We start from the raw sequence: 25,160 nt of genomic DNA on the forward strand, positions 1-25,160 counted from the left end.
TCAGTGAATGTGACTGACTGGCGAATCCCAGAGAACCTACCACTGGCAGACCCTTATTTCTACAAGCCACAAAGAATAGATATGTTAATTGGAGCAGAATCGTTCTTTGAATTATTAGCTGTTGGTCAAATTAAACAAGGTCCTGACTTTCCAACTCTTCAGAAAACCCTTCTTGGTTGGGTTGTGTCGGGAAAATATGTTTCCAGGAGTTCTGCTCCTCAAATTACAAACAGTTTGAGTTGCAGTGAAAAGTTGCTAGTATCCATCGATAGGACCTTGAAAAAGTTTTGGAAGAAATGCCATCTACCAAGAAAATTTCCACACCTGAGCACAAGCTATGTGAAGAACACTATCGTAAGACGACTCAGGTACTATCATCAGGTCGGTTCGAAGTAAGGCTCCCGTTTAAATCAGATCCAAATTGTTTAGGCAACTCCTTTGAGGTTGCGAAACGGCGGTTTTTGTCGCTTGAAAGACGATTGCATCGTGACCCTGAGTTGAAGAAAATGTACTTGGAATTCATGGAAGAGTACCTCTCCTTAGGTCATATGTCTCCTACTGACAATACGATTCCTTCTACTCTACACTACGTAATCCCTCATCAGTGTGTTCTGAGGCCCCAAAGTACGTCTACCAAGCTCCGAGTCGTGTTCGATGCTTCGTCCAAGACGTCCTCACAGGTGGCCTTAAATGACATTCTGATGGTGGGACCTACCATTCAAGAGGAATTATACTCGACACTGCTCCGTTTCCGTCTGCACAGGTTTGCCCTGACTGCTGATGTTAAAAAGATGTATCGCCAAGTGATGGTGAACGAAGCGGATCGGCAGTTTCAGCTCATACTGTGGAGAAGAGACCCTTCTGAATCCTTGAGATTATACAAGCTCAACACTGTAACCTATGGGACTGGACCAGCCCCATTCTTAGCTATCCGGTGTTTGAAAAGGTTGAGTGAGTCTGCGAAGCTCTCATTCCCTAGAGCTGCTAACGTTATTGGGTCCGACTTTTACGTCGATGACTTGTTGACTGGTGCTGCATGCGTAGAGGAGCTAAGGGCAATTAAGTCCGAAGTGTCTCAGGTTCTTCAGACCGCAGGGTTTGAGTTGACTAAGTGGTTTTCAAACTCACCCGAGATCACCGCATCTGAGAGCACAGCCAAACCCATAATAATCTCGGATTCAGAGTCGACAAAGGCGTTAGGAATCTCATGGTTACCTACTGACGATGCCTTTAAGTTCAAAATTGACAATTCAGTTATGGGTCTCCGAGCGACAAAACGGAACATACTATCGGTGACATCAAAGTTGTTTGACCCCCTTGGCTTATTAAGTCCTATCGTTATAAAAGGCAAGATCCTATTGCAGGAGCTTTGGCTTAACAAACTAGATTGGGATGAGTCGATCCCGCTGCATTTGGAAACAGCGTGGAATAAGTTGAAAAATACACTATCTCAATTGGAAGACATATCCATATCTCGGTTTGTGTATTCCGATCCGATGTCACCGGTTCAAATACATGCCTTTGCTGACGCCTCCATGAGAGCGTATGGAGCGTGCGTCTATATACGTAGCAGAACTGCAGAAGGTTTAAAAATATCATTGTTGACTTCGAAATCCAAAGTAGCGCCGCTCAAGACCAAAACGCTCCCAAGGCTTGAGTTATGTGCCGCTCACCTTCTCGCAGATCTCTGTCACAGAATCAAGCCTCTATTAAACGTGCCCATTGAACGAGTCGTTTATTGGTCGGATTCAGAGATAACTCTCCATTGGATCCGGTCTCATCCATCGTCGTTGTCGACTTTCGTTTCAAATAGAGTGGCTGAGATTCAAGAGTGGTCAGATGATGCTACGTGGCGGCATGTACCCACGAAACAGAACCCAGCAGATATTGTCTCAAGAGGTTGTGACGTCGACGAAATCGTCCTGAAAGAGGAAGAAGAAAACTGGCCCAAGAACGCTCATTTCGAACACTCCGATGATCTTCAGCTGGAAAAGAGGAAGACTGCGGTCGGGTTGACCGCGGCTGTGCGAAGTTCGGAGCTGTTAGATGTCATCGAGGGATTCTCGTCACACCTCAAACTGCTTAGAGTGTTCGTGTATGTGTTCCGCTTTATAAGAAAATGTAAAGACCCAAGCCTAAATTTCGAAAAAACTATCTCACCGACCGAATACAATGAAGCTTTTTATAAAATTGTCGAAATCATCCAGCATCACGAGTATCAAGGAGAAATTGAAAAGGTTAGGAAAGGATCTACAATTGGTCCTAGTCTTCAGCGGTTGAACCCATTCATCCATGACGACACAGGGACTTGGTGCAACTTTTCGTTGTTGCGAGTGGGGGGGCGACTAGCCAAAGCTCCTATATCATACGATGCCAAGTTTCCTCTGCTTTTGACTAAGCGCTCGCAATTCGTGCGAAGCTATATTCGTCATCTGCACCATTCGAATTTTCATGTCGGCCCACGAGCACTTGTGAGCATCCTTCGACAGAGCGTGTGGATAGTGAACGCTCAGGAGGTCTGCCGTCAGACAGTTCGATCGTGTATGCGCTGTTTTAAATGCAAGCCTCGATTGCTGACGCAACTCATGGGGAATTTACCCGCAGATCGACTCCGTGCTCTCCGCCCACTTTCAATTTGCGGCGTTCATTTTTGTGGACCAGTGCACACGACATTGAAAATTCGCGGAAGGCCCCCATACAAGTCATACATTGCGCTTTTTGTTTGTTTTGCGTCCAAGGCGGTTCACCTAGAAATAGTTTCCGATCTAACCACTGATTGTTTTTTGTTGGCTTTTCAAAGGTTCGTCGGGTGCCGAGGATATCCCCAAGTCGTTCATTGCGACAACGGGACGAACTTCGTCGGAGCGAGCCGCCATCTCAGCGCTCTGCGGATCAGGCTCAAGGAGCAAGGAGACGCAATTCGCGACTTCGCGTCAAAGAACGGATGCGAATTTGCGTTCATACCGCCGCGAGCTCCTCACATGGGAGGGCTATGGGAGGCAGGTGTAAAAACTGCCAAGAGCCTACTCCTACGGGCGGTAGGCAGCGCGCTCCTAACCGCCGAAGAGCTCGCCACAGTCCTCGTCGGCATCGAGGCCATAATGAACTCGAGGCCGCTGGGAGCCATCAGCCAAGATCCAAGCGACGGCGAGGCCCTAACACCCGGGCACCTGCTGACAGGCGGGTCGCTCATCGCCCCCCAGCACTGCGGACTCCGGACCAGGAGAGTCTCAGTTGCTTGCGGCGATGGCGACTTGTCTCGTCAGTCAGGCAAGCGTTTTGGCAGCGATGGTCCCGCGAATATGTCCTGGGGCTGCAAATTCGGGGCAAATGGCACCAGCAGCAACCGAACCTCGAGGAAGGAGACCTCGTCATCGTGGCCGAGGACAATCTGCCGCCTCAGGAGTGGCTCGTGGGGAGGGTCATCGCCACGCACGCAGGAGAGGACGGCATGGTCAGGGTCGTCGAAATAAGGACTAGCACTGGAGCGGTTTTTCGGCGGCCCATACACAAATTAGCGCCGCTCCCAATGTGTTGAAGCCGATGCAGGCGTTCAACGGGGCCGGTGTTGCGTGACCTTCCATCCATGGCCACAATTATTAGTTATTGATCTGAATTATGAAGTCTAGTGTAAGTTAGGCTAGGGCAAAGCGGGAGCGCAATAAAAGCTCGCTCTCTCGCTCTTGGCGAATTCGCCCCGCTTTGCCACCGTAGGTTAGCTAGAGTAAGAGATTTGAATTGTGAAGAAAATATAGTTGCTCGCCAACCTTGAATTAGATCGAGCTTATCAAGTTTTTCGCCCCGCCAAATAAATAATTTAAATTACAGCCACCCAAAGTTCTCGGTAATTGATTAGAAAAACTCTTCTAATTTTTCAGTATCTTTGATTAATTTTTTCAACACTATGTGCGCGAAAATCACATTAACTTCTTCTGTTAATTGTAACTTTAATTTGATTAAATGTATTGACTCATTTATAGAATCAGAAAACCATTTAATATGTTTCGCTGAATCGTGATCTAGCAATGGTAAGTCTAGTAAACGATTCAGCTGATCCGAAAAAATTTTTCGTTTATTTTCATACCGCTTGGTCAGCAATTCCCAAGCGGCAATTTAATTCTCCAGCGGCCCAGTTAAAAGGTGAGCTACCATACTCCGTGCCTCACCCTTTATCGCGATTTTCAAATAATTGAATTTTAGAGATGTACTTAGACTATCTCTGTTTTGAATTAATTCACAAAAGATTTGTGAAAAGCCGTCCCACTCTTTTTCTTCGCCCGAGAATGTGGGTACTTCCACTTTCGGAAGATCAGGCAAATCGATATCTTCTTTTTTTATCGTCGCCCCTTTAGTATCCATGCTGTTTCCCTTAGCTACGGTTTGCATCCTAACTTCTAGGTTGCTTAACATGCTTTGAATATCAAAGTCCAACTTGCCGATCTGCTCGTTGAAGCTGTCGTTTGTTTCATAGCTATGATAAAATTCCTAAATTTTTAAGCTCAGTTTTTTACTGAGGAACTCAATTTTTTCCTTTCTCATTCTACACTCTCCCAGTTTAGCCTGATCAAACCTCTGCATGGTTTGCTCTAAATATGTCTTCAGGTTTTCCACTATTCTGTCGATTTCCTTAGATACTTTTTCTATGCTATTGTCAATTTTGGGCTCTCTGTCTTCCTTCAAAGTTTCAGTCTCCACTGATTGTAACTTTTTTCTACCTTCCCTTTCGTTAGGGTTTCATTATTTTTGGACTCTACATACTTTTTATGTATGTCCTCTATATTTTTAATAATTTTTTCGTACTGCTGTCTCTTATAGTAGTCATGATCGACTACTCTATATGCTAACAGTGCAGAATTATTGACTGTAACTTTGTTCTTAAGGTCTCCTAACCTTTGGATTACATCGCTGGTCAAATGACCAGCTTCGATCTTCTTAATCTCCTTTGCTATCGAGTCTTGAGCCTCTAATAGCTTAATTATTTGTTCCGCTTAATTATAGCTTACTTTAATTTGTTACTTAATTAGGCTTAACAAAAAAAATTTAAAATATCTGACTTAGCTGATGAATTCTGTTTCTGCTGCTGAAGTCGCTGCTCCTGATGTCGTTGTCGCTGCTGCTGGTGTTGCCTCTGCTTATGTCGCTGCAGCTATTTTCACTGCTGCTGATGTCGATGCTGCTAAAGTCGCTGTCGCTGATGTCGCTGCTAAAGTCGCTGCCGTTATTGTTGCTGGCACAGTGGGCACACACAAAACAATTTATTTATTTATTTTTTCACAGTCACAGTCAGAGCTATTTGCCACCTTTTTTTCAATTGCTAGCCATTAAGAACTTTCGATGTTTCGGATTATTATTTTTTTCTTTCGATGTTCCGGCCTTGAAAACGCCACCGTCGCGAAAAATTTTTATTTTCAATTACAATAGATATACATCTTTTGTTATCTATTAAAATACAGCCTGTCCAGCTCGTATAAACTTCCGTATCATAAATTTTTTTTATTATCTGATCACAATAGATATACCCAGTTATCTATTAAAAATACAGCCTGTTTAGCTCGTATTTTCCAAATTATTAATTGAAACTTCCGTTTCATTAATTTTTTTTATACTCTGTTCCTTCCTACAGGAGGGAAATCAGAATTCTTATTTTGCTACCTTTAGCTCTTGCTCAGTCTCAAAGGAGCTGGTTTAACTCTGTGCTCTTACCACAGGGGGAAACAACGGAGAGTCTCAAAGGACCAAAATGTTAAGACCTTAAAAGAAAAGTCTAGACATTTGCGAGTTGAGTTGTAAATTAAAAATTTTAAATTTTATTCTTAAAATCAGAGCCTTATGTGTGATCTGACAATGAGGTAGGAGGTACATTTTTGTATTTTATAATTATCGTTAGACCTACGCAAAGGATACATTTTAATGCTGCTGTCTATTTGAGTGCAAGCTTACATTAGTGTTATTTTAGGACTGCATTGGTAAGGTAAGTTCTCCACTTGTGTTTTGTTGTAGTATCTTTTAATGGGTTACAGATCTTTGTTTACACCCGAACTGTCCTTACTTATCTACTTTATGTGATTTCTTTAGAGATCCATTTTTTGGATACATGAGTGAATGTGTACAATAATATGTTTATGTTATAACATTCTGCAAGGGGCCGAAAGTGGCATGATCTCGACGATAATCTGTTCATGTTTGAACACCTCTTTTAAACAATACCATCCGCCATTTCAAAATCTACTTCAATTCCATCCTCTAGCATTTGCCGAATCCTAACTACTTCCTTATCTCGCATCTGTTCTGTTTGCCTTAGACAACCGCACGCTTAGTACCCTTCAATTACATCGATGAACATAAATTTGTCTTACGCTTTACAAATGAGTTGGTCATAAGTATAGCTAAATAATGCCAAAGATGAAAAACTATTTTTGAGCTCTAAATTGGCTTGAAAACAAAAATATGAAAACTATTGAAAATTCAATATGTTTGGAGAAACGTACGTAATGAATCATGGAAGTGTCAGTTTCGTTGGCAGAAGGGCAGATACCACCAACATGGGCGAACTAGTTGTGGGTAAGATCGTCTTACGACAGAGGCTACTCTTTTGTCCTGAGCCTTGAGTAGAGGTTTCAACCACTCAGCCACTTCCGAACTTCGTGTGCATGGTTTTATTGTTAATGCTTTTACCTCTCACTCTTTACGATGCCTCGCTGGGATTCAATGCACTGAATAACTAGAAAGCACTTGGATAAGAAGATATAAGAGTGATCTTTCGAGGCACAGCTTCAAAGGCCTGCTTAACAGTTTTTTGCCGTTCGGTCAAATCTTATTTCTGTGATTAATTTGAACATGTACAATCCCATATATGTACTTATATATAAAAGTAATATCATACAACATTTTTTTTTTAAATTTTAATACAAGTTCCTTTGAAGTCTTCCTACCAAGAATATAAATATATTTAAAAATAAAGTAGCTCATGGCATATTATACAACAAATTTGTACCCATAAAAACTGTAGCCTTATATGAAAAATAACAAAATAAACTGTCCAAATATCACATAGGCTTAGTCCGAACTAGATTTTTACATCCATGTTATTTTGGTCATTTTGTTTTTTGTCATTATGTAGCTGGAGTTCTTCAGTTGCCGATGGAGGCAATATTCTGGCACCGCCCATCATGTCTTTTCCACTCTCGTTTCCAGATGATAAATTCAGTGGTAGGTTTAATTTACTCAGAAAACAGGATAAGTTCACTAATCGGCCTTTGTGCTGGAATGGAATCTTGGGGCACAGCTCAAAAGCATGGTTTACAGGTGGCATGTCACAGCCTTTGCTACAGGACACATCGATAAAGTTCATTAGATCACAGATCTCAATCTCGTTACACTCATTGCGATTTAGAATTAATAAAATATTGTCAATCAATTCCAGTGAAAAGGGAAGACGACAGCCGCGAAGTGTGGAGCGAACTTTTGATTCAGGCAAGAATGGTTGGTTGGTAGGATTGATGTGATGGAAATGTTCCATCATGTCGTCGCGAGCGTTCCACAATGCACGCTTTAACTCTAGATGTGCTGCTGCCCGTACATTTACCCTAGAGCAACCACTTGTAGAAGTTTGTTCTGCTGAAAAATGTCGACAGAGCGTAATGATTTCGTGGTCGCTGATTACTTTGCCCAATACTCCGATTAATGCTCCCTTGAAGCTTTCGAAAGATACAAATACGTCGCGCTTGTTTTCCAAATTGTAACAATCTGGCACGCAGGTTCCCGCAAACTCAGACATACGGTTTTGAAGCGCAGAGCGGATTTTCTGCATAATGGCGGATAGGTTTGCGTGGATAAACTGCTCTGGATGGTGCTCCATAAACATAAGGGTATACTCGTCTGCAGATACCAAATGAAATATAAAGTCTTTCAGGGACATGGTGGACCCGATGAAAAAGTTCCAGGGCATATAGTATTGTGGTTGCTTATAAGAGAATTTCTCTTGTCCGGGCAATTCTATGCGAGTGCGTTTCATAAACTCGCCTCCGAGGAAACCAGAGTTACGTACGGCCACTTCTTGTATCTGTAATGTATCGTCACTCAGGTAGTAGCTTATCACAAAGATGCGTTCACAATTTTCCTTGATAGTGGAAAGCATCTTGGCACCAAACCGCAATACATAGCGATCAAACTTAATAAACTTTTTAAAGTCAGTCTTTGGCGGTTTCGGCTCCACAGATAAGCAATTTCCGACCGAGTCTTCGTAGCTTCCCCAGCCATTATATGGTGGAAGAACACGCTCTTTTTGGCGGTAGTCAGTACAGTCGTCCGATCTTGTAGGAATAGCTAGTGGTGTGAAATCTTGTACACCATAGCGTTGGCGATAATATTGCTGAGTAAAAGGGTCCAGTTCGGTAATGATCACAGCCCGACCATAGACATTTATCACACTGCCAATTTGCAGATCCCGTTCGCTATAATACATAATATCCTGGTTGCCTGTGTTTAGAGGGTCAACACAGTAACGTACGTTGCGCATATTAGTTCCTAAAACATTAAGTAGTGTTATCGGCGTCATCTGTCCTGGCAATAACAGTCCGTTAAACTCCTATAATTAAAAATATTTAATTGATGAACAGTCAATTTAACAATAATCTAATATATTTTTACTCACCCGTGCCAGACGCGCTCGTTTCAGAAATACGGTTGGTCCGTCGCGACCGGAATTGCGGATATGTGCTTCCTTGATTTCGATGGTATCGTCGGCCAAGTAGTAGCAGATTTCTAACTTGCGAACGTCCCCAAACTCCGTTCGATCATCCCAGTACGCCTGAAATTTGAGTATTTGTCGATCATACTTTAAAAATTGCGCAAAAGCATGTTTTTTTTCAATCGGGTTGACAGCGCCTAAATGTTCACGATTACCCACGGAATTAGTTGGATCGCTGTAAATGATGTTCAAAGTAAAGAAAAAAGTTAATTACGGATGAGATTAATGTAGATACAAATACATTTCTATAGAACATTTTTTACCAAGGGAATTTCATTGAATCTGGAACGGTGATGCCGCGTCTGTTTAGAAAGTCACGAGTGAACTGATCGCAGTCTATAATATGATATTGCCGATCGAAAACCTGTACAGTCATGTCGATATTCAAATCATTAAGAGACATAAACTCATTGTCACAGGGCGGCGTCTTTTGAACACGCTGACGATGGACCAGGCAACCCTGAACTATGCCGGAATTATCTACTCGAGGCTCATAAATCTCTAAAGTGCCGTCTTCTAGATAGAAATATATCTTAACTTTTCGAACCAAGTAAGGTGCATGGTAGACCTCCTGCAAAGTTTGTTTGAAATAGGCACTAAAGCAGAGAACTTTCTTGTCGTAGGCCAACCAGGGTGGCATGCGTGGACCGGAACGGGGTGGATAGATGGAAGATGCGCCGACCGGTGGGCAGCTAATGTCTATTACGTCGCCATTGGGATCAATTGGTGCGGGTTGCTGACGATCATTAAGCATGCTGAGACCCTGGATGTTCAGCAACGACTGTGGCTTGGGGTAATGGCCCTTAGAAACCTAATATTTAGAAAAAAGTTGTGGGGTGGTTTTATCTCAGTGAGTTGGTTAAGGATGGATTTACTTACGTCACGAAAAAGCGTGCCCGGAAGCAGCGGCATTCCTGGAATTCGCAGCATTATATAGCTGATTAAAATTATTTTATTTTGCGTAAGAAATATTTTAAGACGTGTTCTGTGTTCTAATGTATAAATTATATGTATTACTTGAAATGATATATGTACCAAGCGTTTTTTAGGAACAATCAGAAGTTATGTAATTCCCATAGCCTACTATAAATATCCCCAATATACTTGCTTGCTAAGATATACATGTATGCTCCGGCTATCGCATACCGCAAAAAGTGTAAAATCAATTAACAAATCGAAATAACCGTAGAAAAATGCTTGGTGTGATTTTTATGCACAACTTGATCAGGGGTGACATAGACAGCCCTGATCTGTTGAGCCGCATAAACTTCACGATTTATATTAGACTTACTAGAAATTTTATACCGTTGTTCCTTCCACTTTGTAGATCGAATTATTCCTTGCATGAACCGTTTAGGGTCTTATGCTCGGATTATAATTCCCTCTACCATATTATATCCACTAGTAATTCCCTTCTTCTTAATAAATTAATAATACTGTAGGGGCCGAATTTGGGGAAAGAGTATGGAGCATCACGGATAAGCATAGTTTTCGTTTGTAATACTTGAAAGGGCAGATCCGAAAGTGGATCGTAAGCAGCAAGCCGAAAAGCTTTCTAAAGAGAGTCAGCGCACGCATTTAAGCGGAAGACGTCCCGCTTATCTTGATCAAGAGAGTAGCGTAGGGAGAGCATAGATTAAAGCTTGACCAAAATTCCACTCAAATGGGCGAAAGATCATCCGATTATGCAGTTAAAGTTCCAAAAATCATCCGATCTTCGAGCTTTTTGTTTTGTACAGCCTAGCTGAACTTTTAGAAGTTGGACTAGAGTATTAGCAAAGAATCAATTGATCAAAGCAGATGTGTTTGTGCTATACTAGGGAATAAATAAATATATATAGTGACATATCCATAACTCTCATTATGTTTATGTCCAATTCACCCACCTCATCCACAAAAGTAACAGGACACCACCGAAGAATCAATAACTGATTCTTCCCACTCTCCAAGCTAGAGTCTACTAATCTAAACAATGGACCCCATTGATTCATCAACGCCAGAATCACGCCACTCGCGAGAAATCGATTCTTTAAAATCATGCCACTCATAAGGACCAATCAGAGCTAGTCATAAAACCAAGGAGTATCACATTCCTAGCTCCCTCATGTAATGCAACACCGATCGCCAGTAGCGGATGCCTTTGATCAAAAGCCGACGCATCCCCAAAAAGAGGCTCCAAGAGAAGGGCTCATGGAAACTAGCCAACAATAGAGAAAACAGTTCCGTTTGAGACAAGGTGACTTACAGTCAGGTCGGGGAATTCATTATCTTGTGACAAAAAGATCTTAAGTTTGTAAAATAAAAAACTTTTTTAAAAACTTAAAATCGTGTTGCGGATATGAACCAAGCGTTTCAAAAATGAAAAGAGAATTTGGTTTAATCTTTATAATTCGTATTTAATTTTGGTGGCTTAGCGGAAACCGATTGTTTGCTATGGCCAGATAGAATTTAGGCGAGATCGATATGCAACCAATGCGCAGAGGGGTTAGCATAGAACTAAAATAGACGACGGCGCCAGATCAAAGTGATTGCCGAAGTGGCAGCGGCAGATCAAGGTTATTTGCGAAGTGGCGGCGGCAGAGAGCCCCTTTAGCGGGAGAGCGCAGCAGCTCTGCAGAAAGTCAACGTTTTACAACATAGGCGGCTCTCTCTGCTCATACAATAATAATGCTTAAAGTTACGGTTATTATTTGGCGGCTGGCCCGAACATAGTGAATCACCAAGAACAGTGAAACAATAAATACAAAAATCAAAAAGTGAACCAAAATAAGTTCAAAACTAATGAAAAAAAAAAATAAAACCCAATCAACACAAACAACTACTCCATGGCGTTACCACCACTATTATTGAGTGAGATCCACTTGAACCAGGCACTGCTGTCAATACGACAAATACCTGCCTTTGACGGTTCATCTGGACAGCTGAGTTCGTTTATCAACCGAATCGAATATGTATGCGGTTTATATCCGACTGAATTCGCCAACAAAGAATCCTATTTGGAGCGACCGAGATCCAACTAACAGGAGAGGCCCAACGAATATCACAGATGATACAACCCAACACATGGCTCGAACTGAAGACGGCGCTGATCAACGAGTTCAAAAATCATACACCATACGAAGAACTCTTAAGACAACTATACTCTACCAGATTCAACGGCAGTCTTCGTAAGTTTACAGAATAATTAGAAGTAAAAGCTCTATTAATAAACAATAAGTTAAATTTGGAAAACATACCAGAAAACAATATCATTTATAGAAATGCTTTAAACAATACAATTAAAGATGTTATTACACGAAAACTCCCAGAAAGAATGTTTATGACATTAGCTAGAAAAGATATTACTTCATTTTCTAATCTTAAGAAGGCAGCGCAAGAAGAAGGAAGAAACTATTACGACAGATTCAAATACAAATAAAGATCAATCGAAATCGTGTCAATCAAATCGAAAGAATGTTGGAAACTATTATCCAAATTATAATAATACTAACTATAACAATCAAAGTCAGAATTCATCTGGAACAGGTCAGACTAATCGAACAAATCAAAATTCCCAAAATCCAGGATTATACAATGAGTTCAAAAATTCTTTGAATCAAGGTAGGGCTCAGAATTCCTTCAATCAACAAATATCTCAAAACCAAGCTAGTGGGAGTAGACCCAACCAACCTACTAAAAGAATGAGAAAAAGCCAGAGTGGTCAAATGAAAATGGACCTAAATTTTCATCAAGCCGCCTCAGACGAAACCGAGGAGGACCCTGTTTGAGATGCCATGCTTTTTTGGCACCTATGTGTTTCAAAATGAAAAGAGAATTTGGGTTAAACTTTATAATTCGTATTAAATCTTGGTGGCTTAGCGGAAGCCGAGCTTCATGTGTATAGCCTTAGAAGTGAAGCAGATGAATACATTAGCGGCACTTGATCGGAGCCCTCGTGCGGATTTCTGATCGGTAGAAAAAAGGTCCACAGTAATCTACTCCAGTGACTTCAAATGCTCGAGTTCCTTCCAAACGTTCCTTAGGTTGGTCTCCCATGATGTGTTCAACCATGCGCGGCCTAGTCCTGAAGCATCTCACACACTTGCTGACGACCCTTGACACTGCTTTAATACCTCCAATGGGCCAATATTCCAGCCGAATTTTGGATAGCAAGGCGCGAGGTCCGGCATGGAGGTTTCTTTCGTGATAATATCTTATCAGCGCAAAGGTAATGGAATGTCCCTTTGGCCGAATGAGCGGGTGCTGAGCGTCAAATCCTAGCGATGAGTTGCCAAGACGACCTCCAACTCTAAGTAGTCCAGAATGATCGATGAACGGGTTGAGCGAACTAATAGAACTGGTCCCACGCTAAGCCGAGAGTTTTGGCTATGTCGCTTCCATCATTAAACTTTAGGAACTTCTCTATGTCATCTTCAGGGGTTCCCTCAAGTACTTCCTGGTGACTGGAGCACCATTTCCTAAGTCTAAAATTACCACGGGACAGTAAAGCTGATGTTTGGTGCATCTTGTCCATGACCTGTGCGACCGAATTACCGCCCGAAATAAGGTCATCCACGTAAAACTCCTGCCGCAGAGCAGCTGAGCCAAGAGGGTAGGACTCACCCTCGTCGATGGCCAGCTGGTGCATTGCGCGGACCGTTAAAAATGATGCAGACCTCGTCCCGTATGTGACGGTGTCTAATGTGTAGGCTTGAACCTCGGACTCGATGGAATCTCGCCATAGGATGCACTGATACAAATTGTCGGGTGGAGACACTCGTACGCAGCGGTACATTTTACACATGTCCCCAGTGAGAGCGACTGGATATGTTCGAAAGCGAATCAATATGTTAAACAATGCAGGCTGAATAACAGGACCCGTCATCATCACATCATTTAGAGAATATCCAGTTGATGTAGCTGCGGATCCATCGAAAACGACACGGAGCTTTGTCGTCGTACTGTCGTCCTTTAGGACACAGTGATGAGGCAAGAAATATTTGCAGAGGCTACGGGAATCAGGGTTGACTTGGTGCATATGATGCAAATCAATGTACTCCCTCATAAAGGCGGAATACCGCTCCTTGAGTGTAGGATTACGCTCCAGTTTTCGCTCCAGACTGATGAACCGTCGATAAGCCTGAGCATAAGATTCTCCTAAACGATCAGTATTGTTATTTAGTGGCAGACGAACTGCAAACTCCCCGGATGGCAACCGTGAAAGGTGGCTTACGAAATGTGCTTCACAATCGTCTTCTTCTTTGGTATTCAACCCAGCCTCCACACAATTCTCGACTTCCCAAAATATACGAAGAGTTTTATCCAACCTTGCTTCCATCTCAGCTATCGAATCTGGACAATTGTGCGTGGCCAAAAGCGCCGAGCTTGATACCTTCTGTCCACCGCCAGATACGATCCACCCAAGCCGGGTCTTCTGCAGAAGAGGCAGTCCATCGGTGAGTTTGATTTTCCCTACGCAGAGGAGATCATAAAAAACGCTCGCACCAATGAGAAGATCAACCCGTTGAGGATTGAAAAATGCAGGATCAGCGATCTGAATGTTAGATGTAATACTCCAATCGGATACATTTACTGTCATACTTGGTTGAGAATCGGTAATCGTGGGGGCGATGAGAGCAGTAAGCGTAGTTGTGTAAGCAGAGGTGCGAGAATGCATACAAATGCTTATGGTGGATCCCTCAGTAGAAACGCTGGTATCGCCCAGCCCAGACACAAGTGCAGACGATTGAGTTCTCCTAAGCTGAAGCTGCTGGGCGAACCTGGATGTGACGAGATGCAGCTGCGATCCTGAATCTAAGATGGCACGACAAGGAACTAAAACGCCAGACCGATTATTCACGAGAACCACGGCTGTAGCCAGAAGCACGACATCAGAGTGAAGACCTTGGGCAGCAAGAGAGGTAGACGAAGGTAGAGGCGAGCTGCTAGCAGAATTTTGAGCAACGGAAAGAGTGTCCGGTTGAACGGCCAGATCGGGAGGAGTAATACCTGGGCAGCTTTGTGTTGTGGGCTATATATGCAACAAACTATGATGCCTACCGCCGCAAACTCGACATTTTCCACTATTGCATGCGCGGGTCCGGTGCCCCGGTTTTAGGCAATTGAAGCATAGGGAAAGCTTCTTCACTTCTTTGTGGTGCAGCAACGGTAAGAGATTTCCGAATATCTTGCACGAGTATATTCCATGGCCCGCGGAGTGGCAAAAGACGCATACAGACGGGTCGGCGGAAGAGTTGGAAGCTACAAACGTTTTCTTAACCTGCGTATAGGAATGCTTTTTTCCCACCTGATGGCTACTAGCGTGTGTCGCTGTAGCATATTCCAATCGCTCCATTTTCTGGCAGCGTTGCTGCAAGAATTCGTAGAATCCCTCAGCTGTAGGTATAGCATCTGACGATGTGTGCTCCTCCCATTTGGTTTGCATCTTCGAATCCAACTTCTGCAGCAGCATGTTGATGACCATGAATCCTGAAATCTACTCAGCAGTTCCCAATGTCTGCAACGCTCGCATGTGTAAATTGACTGCATCCGAAAACTCCCGAAGCCTTTTAGCAGAATGCGAGTCTACCCTCTTTAGCCCAAGAATCTTCTTGATGTGTGCCTGGAAAACAAGTCTTTTGTTATTAAAGCGTTTATTAAGTATATCCAGAGCCGCACGATAATTGGCACTGGAGAGCTCCAACGATCGAACCGAATCCAAAGCCGCATCAGCGAGGCAAGAGCGAAGGTGCTGGAATTTCTCGAGGTCACTGAGATCCGCATCCCCTTCAATCACCGATTTGAACATTGCCATAAAATCCGAAAACTCGACGTATCCGCCAGAAAACTTAGGCACCTTCAGCTCAGAAAGTCGCTGCTTGTGAGCCATGATGATGGTGCTATGTCCGAAATGGTTTGGCAGAGTCCTAGAATGGTCAGCGGCGTGTGACTGGCTTACTTCAACAGCAGCCAGCAACTCAGCTTTCAACGATATGAAAAGAGTATCGAAGTTTTCGCGCAGCTCACTCCCAATCTCGTTTTGATCGAGAGCCTCCAATTCATTATGGGCCTTTTTGAATTCCTCTCGAATTTCTGCCAACATATCAAGGCGCACCTCGACTTCCGCGGCGGTCAGCTTATCGATTTTATTCCCCGCGAAGGATTCGCCAAGCCTGTGCAATCGATCATATAATGACTGACTTTTACGCTTATACAGACTCAGTCTGGAATCAGCCACCACAATATTTCCGCCCGCGCCTGTATTCGGATCGTTGTCCATGTTAACCGTTGTGCAAGTCGACACAACAACGGAAAATGACATACCGCTTAAGCGACGATGTATAGACGCGAGAGCGAGAATGCAAGACACGAAAAGTCAAGAACCGCGGCTGCAGCTGCGCAGAGAATGAGAGATTCGACGCTTAAAGTACCGGAATTTGTATATAAATATTCCAGCCGCACTCTCACTGAATTTGCACTTTAAACTGTTTTTCAACGTGCACCCAAATGTATTTGTTGGTAGTTAAACTACCCAACAACAAAATATTGTATAATTAATAAGTGTTTTTAACGGAACGCGATTAAGCAATGGTTTTATATCACGTCGGGGGGTCACCAATGTTTGAGATGCTAAGCTTTTTTGGCACCTCTGTGTTTCAAAAATGAAAAGAGAATTTGGTTTAATCTTTATAATTCGTATTTAATTTTGGTGGCTTAGCGGAAACCGATTGTTTGCTATGGCCAGATAGAATTTAGGCGAGATCGATATGCAACCAATGCGCAGAGGGGTTAGCATAGAACTAAAAATAGACGACGGCGTTAGATCAAAGTGATTGCCGAAGTGGCGGCAGCAGATCAAAGTAATTGCCGAAGTGGCGTCGGCAGAGAGCCCCTTTAGCGGGAGAGCGCAGCAGCTCTGCAGAAAGTCAACGTTTTACAACATAGGCGGCTCTCTCTGCTCATACAATAATAATGCTTAAAGTTACGGTTATTCTTCAGCGGCTGGCCCGAACAGACCCTATATAAACATTACTATTAATAAAAGAATATTGAGGTGTATCGCTGATTCGGGATCATCGATCAACATCATGAAAGAGAACTACACAGATTCCGAGATAAAAGACGATAACCTTGCAGTCCATACCATCAATGGACCTGTCCGTTTAACTACAAGTGTAATGAGAAATGCTAACAAAACATGTCCGTCCGAAAAAAACTTCTACATTAATTTTTCCGCAAATTATGATATTTTATTAGGAAGAGAATACTTGATGGCAAGTAAAGCCGTCATCGATTAGAGAAATGAAACTGTAACATTAGGAGCTAGGTCGTACCCAATCATTCAGACCGGAGAAGCTGTTTAAGCCGGCAAGACCGTACACAAGTGCACTGATCCATCTACAAAAGAAGAAAAGATCGCACATAAGTGCCTTGACCCATCACCAGAGGGAGATCAATACTTCGCTTCAGCTCTAGTCAGTGAATTTAGGGAATGTAATCAATTAAGATTAGATCATTTAAACGACGAAGAAAGGGAGGCATTGAAAAAGGTCATATACGAGTTAAAAGATGTGCAGTACAGAGAAGGTGACAATTTGACTTTCACAAATACAATCAAGCACGAAATCAAAACTCAACATGAAGACCCGGTCTACAGACGACCATACAAGTATGCCCAGATACATGATTAGGAGGTAAACCAGCAAATCAAATGTCAGTATTTCACGACAATCGATTTAGGAAAAGGTTTCCATCAAATACCCATGGAACCTAGCTCAATCCCCAAAACTGCGTTCTCCACTAAGCATGGACATTACGAGTTCACTCGTATGCCTTTTGGTCTAACCACTGCCCCCGCTACCTTCCAAAGATGTATGAACAATCTGTTAGAAGATTTAATCTTCAAGGATTGCTTTGTATACTTAGATGACATCATTATATTCTCCACTTCATTGGAAGAACAACTGTTGTCACTAAGAAGAGTATTTGGAAAGTTGAGAGACGCCAACTTGAAGTTACAAATGGATAAATGTGAATTCATGAAAAAGGAAACTGAATTCCTAGGTCATGTAGCCACTACTGAAGGAATAGTACCAAATCCAGGCAAAATCTCTGCCATAGTCAAATTTCCAATACCGGAAGCGACTAAACAAATAAAGACATTCTTAGGTCTGTGTGGGCTCTACAGGAAATTCATTCCTAACTTTGCAAACATAGCAAAGCCCATGACACTCAAACTAAAGAAAGGAGCTGTTATAGACACCAAGGAAGAAAAGTACGTCGAGGCATTTGATAGACTAAAAGTACTCATCACCTCAGACCCTATCCTTGCGTTCCCAGACGTTGACAAAATGTTCACGGTAACAACCGACGCTAGTAACATAGCATTGGGAGCGGTTTTGTCACAAGAACACAAACCGATCTGCTACGCAAGCAGAACCCTAAATGAACATGAAATAAACTATTCAGCCATCGAAAAGGAATTATTAGCGATCGTATGAGCTACCAAGTATTTTCGTTCATACCTATTCGGCAGAACATTCGAGATACAAAGCGATCATAAACCCTTGATTTGGTTAAACAACCTCAAGGAGCCAAATATGAAATTACAAAGATGGAAAATAAAACTGAATGAGTTCGACTTTAAAATAAACGAGGGGAACGTTGTGAGTTGCTGCGGAGACCGCAACTCTACAGTTATACCCGATACTAAGTCAGTATGGCTCTCCTCCGGCAGACGCCGCTAATATTAAACGACACGACAAAGAGTGCGTGCGAGAGAGACAGAAAATCAGTCTGAGCGTGACGTCGGGCGCTGCGTAGCCAGTGGAAATTGATTTGTTCCTTTTGGCTATAAAAATGATCTGATCTGATCTGATTCAGCAATCTGATAGATATGGTCATTATCTATGATTCTGCGTTTTTAGTTTTCTCGAATGTGCAATATTGTGGATGCAACAGATTTTCGTCCTTTGTGTGGGCGGAAAAGGGTGGGGCGAAATTCTGAGCTATACGTTTTATAGTGAGATCTAACAGAAGTGCGTATACCAAATTTGGTTACTCTAGCCTTAATAGTCTCTGAGATTTGTGGATGCCCCAGATTTTCGTCCTTTGCGGGGGCGGAAGGGGTGTGGCGAAATTTGGACACGAAACGGTCAAGGTCCGATATCACAGGAGTGTGGATACCAAATTTGGTTGCTCTGGCTCTTATAGGTTCTGAGATCCTTGAACTCATATTTTGCAATTGACAAAACCGACCATGAAACCTGTGTGTTAAAGAGAGACAGAGCGAGAAAGAATGAAATTGTTTTCTTGATTCTGGCTATAATAATTATACGATCTGGTTGAGATTTTACACTCTAGAACATATAGTCATCCTCTACGATTCTGCGTAGAGTTTTTGGTTTTATCGTATTTTTAAAAATGTGGATGCCACAGATTTTCGTCCTTTGTGGGGGCGGAAGTGGGCGGGGCGAAGTTTTGAAATATTTTTGTAGCAGTGACATATCACAGAAATCTGGATCCAAAACATCGTTGCTCTAGATCTTATAGTCTTTGAGCACTAGGCGCTGAAGGGGACGGACGGACGGACGGACGGACGGACGGACGGACGGACGGACGGACAGACGGACAGACAGACAGGGCTCAATCGACTCGGCTATTGATGCTGATCAAGAATATATATACCTTATGGGGTCGGAAACGATTCCTTCTGGACGTTACACACATCCACTTTTACCACAAATCTAATATACCCCAATACTCATTTTGAGTATCGGGTATAAATATCTACCAGGCAAGGAAAATCACGTATCGGATGCCTTATCAAGGGTAAAGATTAATGAAAATCTTCTTGGAGAAGCTTCCAATAGCGTTGGTGCAACTGCGCATAGCGCACAGGAAGACAATCTAAATCACATTGCCAGCACGGAAAGACCAATTAACTATTACAATCGGCAAATTGAGTTAATAAAAGGCAACGAAGATAAGGTAGAAACAAATCGCTATTTCCACAAGCTAATCATCAAGGTCACATATAAGCAAATGACTAACACCTTAGCAAAGGATATAATAAGGGAATATCTGTGCACCAAAAAGAGTGCATTATATTTCCATAAAGAAATAAACTTTCCTCCATTCCAAAAGGCCTATTTAAAAATCATTAATTCTAACAATACAACCAAAGCTATTAAATCAAGCACAAAACTTATAGATATTCAAAATTACTCTGAATTTAAAGAAACCATATTAAAGAATCATAAAGGCTTACTCCATCCAGGGATAGAGTAAGGTTTAGGTGGAAATTGGTTTAGGGGAAAATATTATTACCCGGATTACCAAAAATTAATTCAGAATATCATAAACGAATGTCCCACTTGTAATATTGCCAAAACAGAGCATAGAAATACGAAGTTGGCATTCGAAACCACACCGGAAATATTGAACATCCGAGAGAAATACGTAAAGGATTTCTACATGGTCGGTAACCAACAGTTTCTATCATGTATTGACGTATACTCGAAGTTTGCCACTCTAGTAGAAGTAAAAGGTCGTGATTGGTTAGATACAAAAAGAGCCATCGTGAAAGTTTTTAACGAGATGGGCAAACCAATTGAAATCAAAGCTGACAAAGATTCAGCTTTTATGTGCGCAGCATTGCAACCATGGCTGAATGCGGAAAACGTCAAAATTGAGATCACTTCCAGCAAAAATGGAATATCTGACGTTGAAAGATTTCATAAAACACCTTCAGCTCAGAATGTCGCTGCTTGTGAGCCATGATGATGGTGCTATGTCCGAAATGGTTTGGCAGAGTCGTAGAATGGTCAGCGGCGTGTGACTGGCTTACTTCAACAGCAGCCAGCAACTCAGCTTTCAACGATATGAAAAGAGTATCGAAGTTTTCGCGCAGCTCACTCCCAATCTCGTTTTGATCGAGAGCCTCCAATTCATTATGGGCCTTTTTGAATTCCTCTCGAATTTCTGCCAACATATCAAGGCGCACCTCGACTTCCGCGGCGGTCAGCTTATCGATTTTATTCCCCGCGAAGGATTCGCCAAGCCTGTGCAATCGATCATATAATGACTGACTTTTACGCTTATACAGACTCAGTCTGGAATCAGCCACCACAATATTTCCGCCCGCGCCTGTATTCGGATCGTTGTCCATGTTAACCGTTGTGCAAGTCGACACAACAACGGAAAATGACATACCGCTTAAGCGACGATGTATAGACGCGAGAGCGAGAATGCAAGACACGAAAAGTCAAGAACCGCGGCTGCAGCTGCGCAGAGAATGAGAGATTCGACGCTTAAAGTACCGGAATTTGTATATAAATATTCCAGCCGCACTCTCACTGAATTTGCACTTTAAACTGTTTTTCAACGTGCACCCAAATGTATTTGTTGGTAGTTAAACTACCCAACAACAAAATATTGTATAATTAATAAGTGTTTTTAACGGAACGCGATGAAGCAATGGTTTTATATCACGTCGGGGGTCACCAATGTTTGAGATGCTAAGCTTTTTTGGCACCTCTGTGTTTCAAAAATGAAAAGAGAATTTGGTTTAATCTTTATAATTCGTATTTAATTTTGGTGGCTTAGCGGAAACCGATTGTTTGCTATGGCCAGATAGAATTTAGGCGAGATCGATATGCAACCAATGCGCAGAGGGTTTAGCATAGAACTAAAAATAGACGACGGCGTTAGATCAAAGTGATTGCCGAAGTGGCGGCAGCAGATCAAAGTAATTGCCGAAGTGGCGTCGGCAGAGAGCCCCTTTAGCGGGAGAGCGCAGCAGCTCTGCAGAAAGTCAACGTTTTACAACATAGGCGGCTCTCTCTGCTCATACAATAATAATGCTTAAAGTTACGGTTATTCTTCAGCGGCTGGCCCGAACAGACCCTATATAAACATTACTATTAATAAAAGAATATTGAGGTGTATCGCTGATTCGGGATCATCGATCAACATCATGAAAGAGAACTACACAGATTCCGAGATAAAAGACGATAACCTTGCAGTCCATACCATCAATGGACCTGTCCGTTTAACTACAAGTGTAATGAGAAATGCTAACAAAACATGTCCGTCCGAAAAAAACTTCTACATTAATTTTTCCGCAAATTATGATATTTTATTAGGAAGAGAATACTTGATGGCAAGTAAAGCCGTCATCGATTAGAGAAATGAAACTGTAACATTAGGAGCTAGGTCGTACCCAATCATTCAGACCGGAGAAGCTGTTTAAGCCGGCAAGACCGTACACAAGTGCACTGATCCATCTACAAAAGAAGAAAAGATCGCACATAAGTGCCTTGACCCATCACCAGAGGGAGATCAATACTTCGCTTCAGCTCTAGTCAGTGAATTTAGGGAATGTAATCAATTAAGATTAGATCATTTAAACGACGAAGAAAGGGAGGCATTGAAAAAGGTCATATACGAGTTAAAAGATGTGCAGTACAGAGAAGGTGACAATTTGACTTTCACAAATACAATCAAGCACGAAATCAAAACTCAACATGAAGACCCGGTCTACAGACGACCATACAAGTATGCCCAGATACATGATTAGGAGGTAAACCAGCAAATCAAATGTCAGTATTTCACGACAATCGATTTAGGAAAAGGTTTCCATCAAATACCCATGGAACCTAGCTCAATCCCCAAAACTGCGTTCTCCACTAAGCATGGACATTACGAGTTCACTCGTATGCCTTTTGGTCTAACCACTGCCCCCGCTACCTTCCAAAGATGTATGAACAATCTGTTAGAAGATTTAATCTTCAAGGATTGCTTTGTATACTTAGATGACATCATTATATTCTCCACTTCATTGGAAGAACAACTGTTGTCACTAAGAAGAGTATTTGGAAAGTTGAGAGACGCCAACTTGAAGTTACAAATGGATAAATGTGAATTCATGAAAAAGGAAACTGAATTCCTAGGTCATGTAGCCACTACTGAAGGAATAGTACCAAATCCAGGCAAAATCTCTGCCATAGTCAAATTTCCAATACCGGAAGCGACTAAACAAATAAAGACATTCTTAGGTCTGTGTGGGCTCTACAGGAAATTCATTCCTAACTTTGCAAACATAGCAAAGCCCATGACACTCAAACTAAAGAAAGGAGCTGTTATAGACACCAAGGAAGAAAAGTACGTCGAGGCATTTGATAGACTAAAAGTACTCATCACCTCAGACCCTATCCTTGCGTTCCCAGACGTTGACAAAATGTTCACGGTAACAACCGACGCTAGTAACATAGCATTGGGAGCGGTTTTGTCACAAGAACACAAACCGATCTGCTACGCAAGCAGAACCCTAAATGAACATGAAATAAACTATTCAGCCATCGAAAAGGAATTATTAGCGATCGTATGAGCTACCAAGTATTTTCGTTCATACCTATTCGGCAGAACATTCGAGATACAAAGCGATCATAAACCCTTGATTTGGTTAAACAACCTCAAGGAGCCAAATATGAAATTACAAAGATGGAAAATAAAACTGAATGAGTTCGACTTTAAAATAAACGAGGGGGAACGTTGTGAGTTGCTGCGGAGACCGCAACTCTACAGTTATACCCGATACTAAGTCAGTATGGCTCTCCTCCGGCAGACGCCGCTAATATTAAACGACACGACAAAGAGTGCGTGCGAGAGAGACAGAAAATCAGTCTGAGCGTGACGTCGGGCGCTGCGTAGCCAGTGGAAATTGATTTGTTCCTTTTGGCTATAAAAATGATCTGATCTGATCCAGATTCAGCAATCTGATAGATATGGTCATTATCTATGATTCTGCGTTTTTAGTTTTCTCGAATGTGCAATATTGTGGATGCAACAGATTTTCGTCCTTTGTGTGGGCGGAAAAGGGTGGGGCGAAATTCTGAGCAATACGTTTTATAGTGAGATCTAACAGAAGTGCGTATACCAAATTTGGTTACTCTAGCCTTAATAGTCTCTGAGATTTGTGGATGCCCCAGATTTTCGTCCTTTGCGGGGGCGGAAGGGGTGTGGCGAAATTTGGACACGAAACGGTCAAGGTCCGATATCACAGGAGTGTGGATACCAAATTTGGTTGCTCTGGCTCTTATAGGTTCTGAGATCCTTGAACTCATATTTTGCAATTGACAAAACCGACCATGAAACCTGTGTGTTAGAGAGAGACAGAGCGAGAAAGAATGAAATTGTTTTCTTGATTCTGGCTATAATAATTATACGATCTGGTTGAGATTTTACACTCTAGAACATATAGTCATCCTCTACGATTCTGCGTAGAGTTTTTGGTTTTATCGTATCTTTAAAAATGTGGATGCCACAGATTTTCGTCCTTTGTGGGGGCGGAAGTGGGCGGGGCGAAGTTTTGAAATATTTTTGTAGCAGTGACATATCACAGAAATCTGGATCCAAAACATCGTTGCTCTAGATCTTATAGTCTTTGAGCACTAGGCGCTGAAGGGGACGGACGGACGGACGGACGGACGGACGGACGGACGGACGGACGGACGGACGGACGGACGGACAGACGGACAGACAGACAGGGCTCAATCGACTCGGCTATTGATGCTGATCAAGAATATATATACCTTATGGGGTCGGAAACGATTCCTTCTGGACGTTACACACATCCACTTTTACCACAAATCTAATATACCCCAATACTCATTTTGAGTATCGGGTATAAATATCTACCAGGCAAGGAAAATCACGTATCGGATGCCTTATCAAGGGTAAAGATTAATGAAAATCTTCTTGGAGAAGCTTCCAATAGCGTTGGTGCAACTGCGCATAGCGCACAGGAAGACAATCTAAATCACATTGCCAGCACGGAAAGACCAATTAACTATTACAATCGGCAAATTGAGTTAATAAAAGCCAACGAAGATAAGGTAGAAACAAATCGCTATTTCCACAAGCTAATCATCAAGGTCACATATAAGCAAATGACTAACACCTTAGCAAAGGATATAATAAGGGAATATCTGTGCACCAAAAAGAGTGCATTATATTTCCATAAAGAAATAAACTTTCCTCCATTCCAAAAGGCCTATTTAAAAATCATTAATTCTAACAATACAACCAAAGCTATTAAATCAAGCACAAAACTTATAGATATTCAAAATTACTCTGAATTTAAAGAAACCATATTAAAGAATCATAAAGGCTTACTCCATCCAGGGATAGAGTAAGGTTTAGGTGGAAATTGGTTTAGGGGAAAATATTATTACCCGGATTACCAAAAATTAATTCAGAATATCATAAACGAATGTCCCACTTGTAATATTGCCAAAACAGAGCATAGAAATACGAAGTTGGCATTCGAAACCACACCGGAAATATTGAACATCCGAGAGAAATACGTAAAGGATTTCTACATGGTCGGTAACCAACAGTTTCTATCATGTATTGACGTATACTCGAAGTT

General features: G+C 42.1%; 1 protein-coding gene across 1 annotated transcript; it reads right to left on the reverse strand.

Moving 5' to 3' along the window:
- Positions 1-6,887: 6,887 nt before the first annotated feature.
- Positions 6,888-9,794, reverse strand: LOC117186659 (EF-hand domain-containing family member C2-like). The gene is made up of 4 exons (XM_033387697.1): positions 9,629-9,794; positions 9,013-9,560; positions 8,654-8,924; positions 6,888-8,587 (listed from the first exon to the last, which is right to left on the reverse strand). Exons 1-4 carry the CDS (start codon positions 9,677-9,679, stop codon positions 7,067-7,069), a joined length of 2,391 nt encoding a protein of 796 aa, XP_033243588.1. The 5' UTR covers positions 9,680-9,794; the 3' UTR covers positions 6,888-7,066.
- Positions 9,795-25,160: the final 15,366 nt, after the last annotated feature.

This window comes from Drosophila miranda, chromosome XR (genome assembly GCF_003369915.1).
Source record: "Drosophila miranda strain MSH22 chromosome XR, D.miranda_PacBio2.1, whole genome shotgun sequence".
NCBI lineage: Eukaryota > Metazoa > Arthropoda > Insecta > Diptera > Drosophilidae > Drosophila > Drosophila miranda.

What these genes read in the sequence shown, in the direction of transcription:
- LOC117186659 (XM_033387697.1), bottom strand. Translation starts at nt 9,679, where the DNA reads ATGCTGCGAATTCCAGGAATGCCGCTGCTTCCGGGCACGCTTTTTCGT. An exon ending in GATTCAATGAAATTCCCTTG is followed by an intron (nt 8,925 to 9,012) that starts GTAAAAAATGTT and finishes CATCATTTACAG; the next exon opens with CGATCCAACTAATTCCGTGG. An exon ending in AACGAGCGCGTCTGGCACGG is followed by an intron (nt 8,588 to 8,653) that starts GTGAGTAAAAAT and finishes TTTTAATTATAG; the next exon opens with GAGTTTAACGGACTGTTATT.